The 11,506-nt window shown below is 36.1% G+C and overlaps 1 protein-coding gene across 3 annotated transcripts in view; it reads left to right on the forward strand.

The window, feature by feature from the left end:
- Window positions 1–6,512, forward strand: part of LOC148942191 (uncharacterized) — a 131,422-nt gene extending 124,910 nt beyond the window's left edge. For all 3 annotated transcript variants that reach the window (XM_089103460.1, XM_089103462.1, XM_089103461.1), the window contains one exon: window positions 5,255–6,512. In XM_089103460.1, coding sequence (XP_088959586.1) covers window positions 5,255–6,445 — 1,191 coding nt within the window. In that variant the 3' untranslated portion in view covers window positions 6,446–6,512. The remainder of the gene's footprint in view (window positions 1–5,254) is intronic.
- Window positions 6,513–11,506: the final 4,994 nt, after the last annotated feature.

Here is an 11,506-nt window from a genome sequence, read left to right on the forward strand (position 1 = left end):
GAGTTCTCATTTAAGTTGTCACTGACCTCTGGAACTAGCTGACCGATTAAATTCATATTTGACTTGACACTTGATTCATTAATATTCATGTGTTGGGAGTTGTTGCTTGTAGATTGAATTGCAGTTGGTTTCAAATTGGCGTTTTTTTTTTTTTTTTATTTGTATTCACATACTTAATTTTGTTCTTAATTAAATTCCCCCAAAGATCAATGAAAATATAAATTTCGTTGGTAATGAACTCGAGTTTATTTTTCAGCACTAAAAGAGAGGGAAGGGAAGGGTCACATAGGGGGATGGAATCACAATTGCCACAAGGAAAATTTTCAGTCTGGGAGGAGGCATCATTAGAAGGCTCACAATTAGATTCAAAATCCTTCTGGGTTCTGGCATCCTTAGTTTCTAGCAGAAAATCAGTCTGTCAACTGGCAACACTGGTTAAAACTGGTAAGAGACTAGTCTGACACTCGCTATGGACTGCAATGATAGCTTTACCACCCATTTGGCAAGGCTGCGCAAAGGGGGGCGACCTGATATCATCTAAAATTTCTTTTAAGGACGAATTTATTTCTGACAATTGGCGTCGTGGGGTATCGCTAGTTTTTGAAGAATTTATTCCTGACAATCGGCGTCGTGGGATATCACTAGCTTCCGAAGAAGTAGGAGTGGTATATTCTTGATTTTTGGTGACGTTTTGTTTCGAGGAACAATCCAAACATAACCAGTACTTATTCCGCTGAAACGTTCTATCCCCGCACATTGCTCATGAATGGAATAGTTGCATGTACTACATACCAGGCAATTGATTGTTGCCCTTAATCTACACTCAGGACACACTCTCTTAAAGTCCTTTGGTTGTCCTTTAGTCATTTGGTTGATTAATAAAAAGGGTTAAAAATTCAATTCACCTGATGGCTGGCGACAAAATCCGGAAGTTAGGTCACAGGTAATCAACTTTGTCACTGAATTCGTTGTCCTTTTGTCATTTGGTTGGTTAATATAAAGGGTTAAAAAGTTCAATTCACCTGATGTCTGGTGGAAAAATCCGGAAGTAAGGTTACAGTTAATGTCACTGAATTAACTGAGTTTAATGCAGAAAGGCAGAAACCAAATAGGTGTTAACAGGTTGAACTCTGGTTGAAGTTCGACTCACTCCTGAGGCAGGTTATCATGGCAGTCCAGTGTTGAGTGTTTCAGGTGGAAAACCAGAGTTTTATTGGAAATCTACTTGTAGAATTTCCAGTCCCAGGGAGGAGACTTATCTGCCTATATTAGCCAACATGGGTACGGCTGCTATTTGGTTTTGAAGCAGAGATGGCATTGATGGACCCCCACATTTTGGAAGGATTCGGAGTTAAAGTAGTAACGGAAAAGTAATGTTAAAGGACCGACTAGTTTGGCTTTACAGTGCATAAGGACAATATCTAGTATGTTATATGGACCGGGAGATTATGTCACGTCAAACCGGTGTGGAGCCCACAGGACTTTTGTAGCAGAAAGTAGTTGAGGCGCTTGGGGGTGGTTTTATGTCCAGAGGGAATCAGTGACTTTCTTGCCGTCGTTATCAAGACTTCAAAAATTGGTAAATGGCCTAGCAGAGCTTCAGTCTAATCCTGGGAGTCTTTGATCGTATTCTTGACAGCCTGAAGTGTGGGAATGTATATTCATTTTAATGACAGCACGGTCTCCTTAACAAAACTCTGCCAACTCTTCGCAGTTTGATGGGAACTGTCCTGTATTGTAGCCAGGATTCGAGAACTTCATGAACGTCATGTGTATATCATTATACATGCGGAAAAAGTCCCGTGAGGTACCTAAAAGTATTGTATATTTTTAAAGTAGCAATAGCTAGAATAGACTTATCAACACAAGAGTGAAAAAATACTCAAAAGAAGGCCCAGCGAGTGCTTTGGATTTTAGATGTACTCCTGTATCAATTCCGGATGTCCTGTTTTGTGTTACTCTAACTCACAAATGGATATACTCTTCGTCGTTGCAATTTAAATAACCTGGTCAGGGTTTTGGAATTCAGACGGCATTATGATGATTGCACGAAAATAGGGTTTGATTCGGCTCTAGTTTTTTGAATTTATATCCGTATCTTGCGCATCCTTTGTCAAAATCAGAATTGCTTAAAAGTAAGGACTTGCAATTAACAGAAATAAGTAGTAATAATAATTTTTTGTTGCGTCTCATTTATACTTTTACTCCCTCAGAACTACTTAAGAAGCATTCTACAGTCAACTCTCGATAACTCGAAATCCTCAATATCTCGAATTATTTTCAATCCCCTTGGTAAAACTTGTCTAAGTCGAAGAAAAAATATGCATAAATCGAAATAATTTTGTGGTTACCTCTGTAAGTTGAAATGACCCGAAAAATACCTCCATGAGTCAAAGTTTACCTCTGTGTCTCAAAGTTTTTCCAACGGACCTCTGTTAGTCGACACCCCGATATGCAGGTTGCCACGTGTATACTTTGATATATATTAATTTTGTTTAATATATTTTTGTATTAGATTCTGTTAAAAGTCAGTTGTCTATTTCCAAGAAAACTGAATTTATTATTGACATTTGAAAGTCAAGTCTTGACATTTGAAAATAAAGTCTTGATATGTCAAGTCTGTAATACACTAATAATGTTAATCTTAACTTCATAGTGGCTGTAGGGAGTAAATTTAGTGATTTTGTACCTCTGTAACTCAAATTTTCATTTCGCTTACCTATAAATACTCGTTAACTTTATAATTAGAAATGATGTAGAATGACCTAAATAACTCGAACTATGTATAAGTCGAACCATACGTAACTTGAAGAAAATTCGTAGTCCCATGAATTTTGAGTTCGCGAGATTCGACTGTAAATTTTATTAAAATGTCAAAATGTAAGTAAATGAATCAAGTTACTTTGATTAGATCCAAAAAGATGTAGGAAAGCTGATTGGTAAGCTATCAGATGGTATGGTAAGTTCAGATACATTTGTAAAACGGCCTATGAATCTGTTAAACAGAATTAGAAAAACGGTTTGTTGCTCACATCATAATGGGGGTATTTCCAAGCTTTTGAATTGCATTGCAGCAATAATTTCGAATACCCCTAGGTATTTTACAATTATAGCAAAAGGTACTGAGTTCACCACCATGACAATAGATTAAAATGTAACATTTAAAGAATGAATCAAAGAGTAGCATTGGTTCATCTAAAGCCCCTGTCTCTTTAGTTACAACTTACCAGTTAAGGCCAGGGTCTTCTCTTTTTCGTTGGTAGATAAAGCTGCCCAACGTATTAAAGTATCTTCTAATAAGGCTGGCGGGAGAGGGGGGGGGCATTTGGCCTAAAATTAATCCTTTACTGTCTTATGAGGGTTTAGGTTCCTTTCTAAATTTAGAAACTGATAGTTCGTATTTAAGTAAGATCAAGAAGTAGATTTATATGTCTATAGATGTCTTTATTTGACAATATCAATATCCAATAAATGCAATCAAATTTTAATCCAATATAATCGTGTTCACACCCCGTAGGGTTATCCAATCAGTAGGACTTGAAAACAGTAATATGACTCAGGAAAAATAAAAACTAAAGGAGGTCAATTTTCAAGCCTCAGCTACGGGTACAAACTTTAAAAGCTAACTGCAATCGCATAGTTTTTATTCTAGGATAGGTGTCAGGTTTCAAGTTTCAAGGTCTAAGGTTTCAACTTTAGCTTAAAATTTTACACTGTTGTCAAACCTCAAGGGTCTCTAAGGAATAGACTTTTTTTTAAAGCAAGAAAGACTAAACTTCATTCCTGTCACGCCATTCAATGTGAATTCTATCCAAGAATGTCAATTGGCTGGGGAGGTAATGTCCCCCCCCCCCCTTTTAAATTTTGAAAAAAATACCTTTTTTGATATTTTCCTGAAAAAATACCTTTTTAGTATGTTCATAAAAAAAAATAGGCGTCCTGTATTTTGAAAAGTACATCCTCCTCTTCCCTGCCTACATTTTTCGCGAATTAACACTTCTGATTCCATCAAAGGAATTTTTCTCAAATTTAACTATTTTCTGGTAATTAGTGAACAAAATTTGAATTTTTCTGCTACTTCTGAATGTATGACTGCTGTCTAACTTCGGTGTCGCCAATCAAAGCAATTTGCGTTTTGTATAATATATATATATATATATATAAAGAGAGGATTCCCTTAAAAATCGTTCCCATGCAAGTTTCATTTGAGTAGTAAACCCAAACTTGATGAAATACACTAAAGTATCATATTTTGACCAGTACCAAAGGGTTATTTTTTTCACTTTTTTTTTTAAGCTTGCGCTTCAGATCCAGGAAAAATCTAAGGACCAGGAAAAAGTTTATACAGAATAATAAACTTTTTCACTGTGATGTGTAGTTTAGTTAGATGAAAGAAACTTCCAGAGATTTTCCAGAATTAATCCAGGTTTTCCAATAAATCCTGGAAAACCTCTTGAATTTCAATTGAAATAATAAATGATTGAAACATTGAATAAATTGAATGGATGTGATTAGCTGATCTAAGGAAGTTACACTCATCTAGCTACACTACTTTCTTCACTACACACCAGCTACACTTACTTTCTTCAATACTCTACTTTCTATCAAACAATTTGTTATGAATCCAAGTTTGCCCTTACTAAATAACAACAAATCTTAACCACTTTTCACTTTTGTTCCGTTTAAATTGTCTCTTTTTTTGTCAATTTAATGCCAAAATGCCTTAAATATGCAAAAGAAAGTAGTGTAGCTAGATGAGTGTAACTTCCTTAGATCAGCTAATCACATCCATTCAATTTATTCAATGTTTCAATCATTTATTATTTCAATTGAAATTCAAAAGGTTTTCCAGGATTTATTGGAAAACCTGGATTAATAACAATTTATACAGCTGAAATTCAGAATAATCTATGGATCAGCATAGTGCTACTGGTCATTAAAGAATCCTGAATACAACTCAAATCATCAGCTCTGGAACTCTACAAGGGGAAACCCTTAGATTTCTCTAAACCAGGAAAAAAGAAAAAAAAGAGCTAAAATTGGTGAAGTTCCTCTTATGGAATTTTAAGCATGTACAGGCAAATGCCTCTTTAAACCAAGCCTTCTCTACTTATCATCTTTTGTCTAATTCTTCTCAAGGTTCTTTTTTTTCTAAAACTCAGACATTGCTTAATTTTTTTTTCATTTTAGTGCTCTTTGTTGAAATGTTTCGATAGTAGAAAAGGAAAAAAACTAAGTGCTTTTTTTGTTTTAGGCTAAAGCTGACGTAAGTCCAGAGAGCGATAAAGACCGTGGCTTTGTTCATACACCCCCGAGTGGCCGTGTTGAAAACGAGCTTACAGAAGAAGCTGCCACTCAGAAAGCTACTAAGCCTTTACCTAAAGAAGAAAAAGTGTCACCTTTAGTTGCACCTAAAGAGGATATAGCTCCTAAAGAGGAAAATATTAATTTTCCCGAGGAGATTGTCAAAGAAGAAGTAAAAGAGAAATATACACCTTCCATTAAGAAATCGCCAACTGATCAGCTTGAGTTATCGCTAACGCCATCTCCTGTGCCAGAAATGGAAGCAACTGACTATCAGCAAGAAGAAGAAGGTGAAGTATCGGATCAAACACCTGAAATTCAGAAGTCAAAGTGGGAAATTGACTTAAATGAAGAAGAAGACGATTTGGTGACGTCTAGAGGTGAAGTGGTATCTTCAGTTTCTGATGCAGTGAAAAGAGCTGCTGAAATAAACTTTTTTAACCGAATTGAAAAGAAACCCATTCGCTTTGCGAGTAATATTGGTTTAAAGCTAACCGAATCTACTCAGTTTGCTCATAAAACAATAATTCAAAGTGGTCCAGAGCCACTACAAGTTAAAGTAAATTATGGTGGTGAAAGGGTAGTTGAATCAGTGGAAGAAACACGCCGATCTATTCGAGACCGGCTTGGTGATAAAGTTGAACCAACAACCGACACATTACTGCCATCTATAAAATCTCGTGAAATATCTCGTGACAGATCATCATCAGCGTCTGTAACAAAGACCAAGAAGGAAAAACAAAAGAAACGAGAAAAATCTAAAGAGCAGATCACTAAAGATAAAAAGAAGCTAAAAAAGAAAAGCAAAGACGACAGTGATGTTGAAGTTAAACATAAGAAGAAGAATAGCGAAGAGAAGAAACACAAAAAGAAACACTATTCAAGTGATGAAGAAACAGAGAAAAAGCACAAAAAAAGAGATGGCAGTAGTGAAAGGAAAGAGAGAAAGCATAAAAAGAAAGTTGTGTCTAGTGAAGATGAGAGTGAAAGTGAGGAAGAAGTCAAGTCTAAAAAAAAGAAAAGGCGGGAAAGTAGTTCTTCTCCAGAAGTTGAGGAAAAAAGGAAGCGAAAAAGTAAAAAGAATTTAAAAGATAGCAAGAAAATCAAAGAAAGAAAAGATAAGAAAAAATCAAAACGATAGTTGTTGGTTGTTTTTTTTTTGTATATAAGCTGTGATCTGACATTTAATTTAATAAAACATTGTTCATAAATTTATTTTAGCTTTCTATTTCTTTACCCTCCCGTCACAATTTTGTATTTTCGTGTAGAGTAAATATGAGCTATCAACCCTAATGTGCTATGGCTGCATACAGGGCTTTTAGAGAAAGACGTAGAGACGAAGGAGAAGAACTGGCTTTGAGCATTCTTTGTCTCCAGAGGAAATCAATAGCATATTCATTTTGAATATAACTGTAAACACGGAATTGCTTGCAATTGTCTGACTGAATGGGTTTATCGTTGTTCTAAATACATATTCATACCGTCATAAAAAGAATTGTTAGTTACAATTTTGACCAACAAATACATTTTCTGGATTTCACCAAGAGCTGTGAGTAGATTACTAAAAAAGAATATAGATAAAAACTCCATGGAGAGAAGATTTTTCCTGGATCTTAAGCGCAGGTTTAAAAAAAATGCAAAGAATGACAAAAAAGTCGGTAATCTTCTTATTTAAGTAGTGACTTTGGATTATTGTTTTCTACATTCATCAACAATAGAATTTTTAGTTGCAAGTTTCCTTTCGGGGAAAGTAGATACAGCCAACGCATGCGTTTGCTGGCTGCTTCTCTTCAGGCTGATTTTTATAAATAATACTGATTTCCAATTTGTGCTCCTCAAAGAATTGAAATTCTAGATTTTGTCGCACTTGTGTTTATGAAAAAAAGGAGAAAAAATACGCGGCGTTTGGAAATGTAGTGTTTTTATATTAATAAAAAGAAATGAACAAATTTCAAAAATGGAGAACTGCGTCATATCCCTCTAACTTTGTGTGTGAAATGGCTTGTTATTCTGCTAATAGTTTTATGACAGAAGCCGTCTCCTTCTTTCTAAGATTCGAGACCGTCCACCCCTGCCCACAGCGTACTTTTGGTTTTCAAGAAATAGCAGAGAGCTCAAGAAGCGAGTTACTTTAACAAGAAATGGAATAGATAACTTGATACTGCGGCAATAGGTATGTTTGGATGTTTCCAACTCGTTTTAGGGGTATTGCAAGAAACGACATATATGTAAAATCGAGGTAACAGTTTATTGGGAACCTCTTTGATTGATTTTTATTTATCAACAGATGATGATTCCAAGATTTCAAACCAGTATTGTCGGGGTGGGTGCAAAATCAACTAAAAACTTTGGGGCTGTTATTAACGACCTATCAAACAGAAAGCAGTAACTCTAAACCTACTAAATAAGAAGATGATATATTTGTCCTTGGGTTGCCCACGCACGCCACAATAGCTGTTCTGCAGACCATTCTTTAAAATAAAGAACTTCATAGGGACCTGCTGTCCTTGCTATGTAGAAGAAGAAGAAGATGCATATTTGCAAAATTGTACTTTTGGCGTAGTTTTGCTTGAAAAATGGTACACGGCATGGTTCACTTTCACGGCTGCGATATTTAGGCTGTGCTCTGTTTTAGGAAGTTTCACATTGACACGGTAAGGCATTTCAAAAATATTGCTGATGTGCACTTTATACCCCCTTTTGACGCCCTTTTCATCATAACATCCTAAGCCTTACAAGATGTTGCAATTGAAGTTTCAGTTGGAGTAGTTTATTAACAGTAGTAGTATTAGTAAAAGTAGCAATGGTAGTTGTGTAAGTAGTAACATGCATATATTACCTTTTTGTCAATTTATCTTCCCCTTTAAGTATTCGCTGAAAGTTCCAACTTGATACCCAAATCGATTCTTGAGATATGCCCTTTTGACAATCTGCTTGCACATATTGTGTTTTGATTTAGTTCAAATTACCCCTCAATTTTCTTTCAAATTTTCAACTTCATACGGGTAGCCTTAATTGTACTAGTATCATAGTAATATTTTTAGCAGTAGGAACAGTAGTAGAAGTGATAGTGTATTATAATTAGTAGTAGTGACAGTAGTGGCAGCAGTATTAATAGTAGTAGTAGCAGGTACATTTTGCCTTTTGGTCACCTGAATATCCCGCTCATGATGCTCCTGAAGTTTCCTCTTTATACTATAAGCCGTTCCAAAAATATTGCTGATACCACATCAGCGATCTGTATGCACATAGTACGTTTTGATTTAGTTCAACTTTCCTTTTGATATTTCCTCAGATGTTTCTTTAAATATCCTCAGTCTTAGTAGTACTCGCTACAGAAGTAGTAGTTTTAGTGATAGTAGTAGCAGTAGTAGAAGTAGTTGTGGTAGCTGGTAGCAGTAGAAGTAGTGGTAGTTGCGTGCAAATATTGCCTTTTTGGTCAATTGGTCATCTCCCTTATCATTTCCTGAAAGTTCCAAATTAATATACTCATTCATTCCTGCTTTACTCCCTTTTGACAACCCATATGCACATAACATGTTTTGATTTAGTTCAACACTCCCCTCAATTTTTGGGAAAGTAGAAGTCAAACATGCATACCTTTTCTCAGTAACATATACTATACGTAAACAATGAACAAATTGCCTAACTAACATCCCTTGCCTTGAGGCTTCGGGGGGGGGGGACATCCCCAAACGCGTAATTACTGATCCTTTCAACAATGCTGAAAAAAAAATGGATATCTAAAAACTTTGTTTGGATGTTTGTTTTTAGAAATGTAGCTGCAGGTGTATATTTTTTTCTTCTGTTTAAAGGTTTGAGACCCCTTTCAAGCCTTCAACTGCTTTGATGATGTCAACTGCTATCAAGATATCAACTGCTTTGATGATGATAAAAGAAGCTATGCCATGAGAATTGTAATCACTAATCGTTACCACGAAGTGCCTTAAACTCGCATCCGTCTAATTCGATGGAGAGCCTCACTTTGACTGTTAATACAATTAATTTAAAAAACTTTTTTCACAAAATAAGTTTTTCAAAGAAAAGTAACGAACTCCGTATAAATGAATGTGCATTGCCAGTTTAATATACATATAATGTATTTTAATACACATTATGTTAATTTCTGCTTTTTTTTAGTTTGACTCGGTTATTTATTGTAATTTCTGTTCGTTTTGGGTTTCATTTATTTATCGAAACTGATTTGTGGTAGTTTCACGCTTGGTAGAATATTTGATTTTATTTTTGCTAATATTTGTTTAATGGAGTTCTTTACTATTCTTTAAAAAACTTATTTTGTGAAAACAGTTTTTTTAATTAATTTCTGTTCGTTTTATATTGACATAGTCTTTTCAGGAAAAAGAAAATAACATTTTAAATCTTCGTTTTTTAAGACTTTATAGTTTGGCCTGCTATTTGTATGCTGGAGAAAAATTTTCAGCAATTTTTAACAACATACACCCTTTTAAAAATCTGGACACAAATAGTACTGTTTAATTTAGTTTCATACCTCCTCTAGTTGACCTGAAATGGAAAACTTGATACCATTCGCAAAAAAAATCTGTTTACTTTCTTTGATAGCATGGATACACTTACACTATTTTGATTTGATTAAATTTTAAGAGAAAAAGTAGCCCCGAAATTTTGAACATAATACCCTCAGTCGTTCTTGGGATACTGCTAAGATGCCTTATTTGGAATTAGCATTAACACAGTGCATTTTGATTTAATCTTAAGGCAATATTTAGTTTTTAAACATAATGGGCAATTGGGAGGGTGAGTGTGGGAGGGGGATTAGTTGCCGTCCAATCACTTTCAACTATTAAAAGGGCATCAGCCCTTTCTATTTTCAATCGAATGAGCCCCTTTTGAAGTTCCTACAACAACTTCTTTGATACGAAGTGCCCTGGTCTAAACAACAACAACAACAACAAATATCACTAATCACTTTCGACTATTAAAATTGGTACTAGCCCTTTGAATTTCATATCGAATGAGCCCTTTTTCAAGTTTCTACGACAAAGATTTATTAAAAACCTTATATGCCCCCAGGGCATAACTAAAAACCCTTGCCCTGAGGATTGTGGGGGAGTGTCCTCCTCAAAAATATATTTTTTATCTGGAAATCAACTACGCTGAACAAAATGGCTCTCTCTAAAATTTATATTGGATGTGTTTGGGGGAATGACGGGGTTGGAGGGGGGGGGCTAGTTGCCCTCCAATCACTTTTGACTATTAAAAAGGGCACTAGCCCCTTGAATTTCCAATCGAATGAGCCTTTTTCGGAGTTTCTAAGACAACACCTTCTATAAAATCCTTATATGCCCACAGGGCATAGCTTAACACCCTTGCCCTGAGGGTTGTGGGGGAGTGTCCTCCTCAAAAACATACTTTATATCTGGAAATCAACTTGGCTGAACAAAATGGCTATCTCAAAATTTTGATTGGATGTGTTTGGGGGAATGATGGGTGTTGGGGGGGGGGGGGGGGGGGGGGGTGGGGTTTGTGGGTTTTTGTAGTTGCCTTCCAATAACTTTCGACTTTTTAAAAGGGCAGTAGCCCTTTGAATTTCCAATCGAATGAGCCTGTTTTGAAGTTTCTACGACAAAGCCTTCTATAAAAAACCTCGCATGCCCCCAGGGCATAACTTAAAACCCTTGCCCTGAGGGTTGTGTGGAAGTGTCCTCCTCAAAAACATATTTCTGTCTGGAAATCAACTACGCTGAACAAAATGGATACCTCAAAATTGTGATTGGAGGTGTTTGGGGGAATGATGGGCATGTGGGGGGGGCCTAGTTGCCCTCCAATCACTTTCGACCATTAAAAAGGGCACTAGCCCTTTCAATTTCCAATAGAATGAACCTGTTTTGAAGTTTCTGCGACAACGCCTTCTATAAAAACCTTATATGCACCCAGGGCATAACTTAAAGCCCTTGCCCTGAGGGTTGTGGGGGAGTGTTCTCCTCAAAAACATATTTTCTATCTGGAAATCAACTAGCCTACGCTGAACAAAATGGCTATCTCAAAATTTTGATTTGATGTGTTTGGGGGAATGGTGGGCGTGGGGGGGGAGCGAGGTGCCCTCCAATCACTTTTGACTATTAAAAAGGGCACTAGCCCTTTCAATTTCCAATCAAATGAGCTTTTTATGAAGTTTCTGCGACAACGCCATTTATAAAAACCTTATATGCCCCCAGGGCAT

The sequence above is a fragment of the Artemia sp. Qi Xiang Cuo genome, chromosome 17 (assembly GCF_049724085.1).
Source record: "Artemia sp. Qi Xiang Cuo chromosome 17, ASM4972408v1, whole genome shotgun sequence".
Lineage (NCBI taxonomy): Eukaryota > Metazoa > Arthropoda > Branchiopoda > Anostraca > Artemiidae > Artemia > Artemia sp. Qi Xiang Cuo.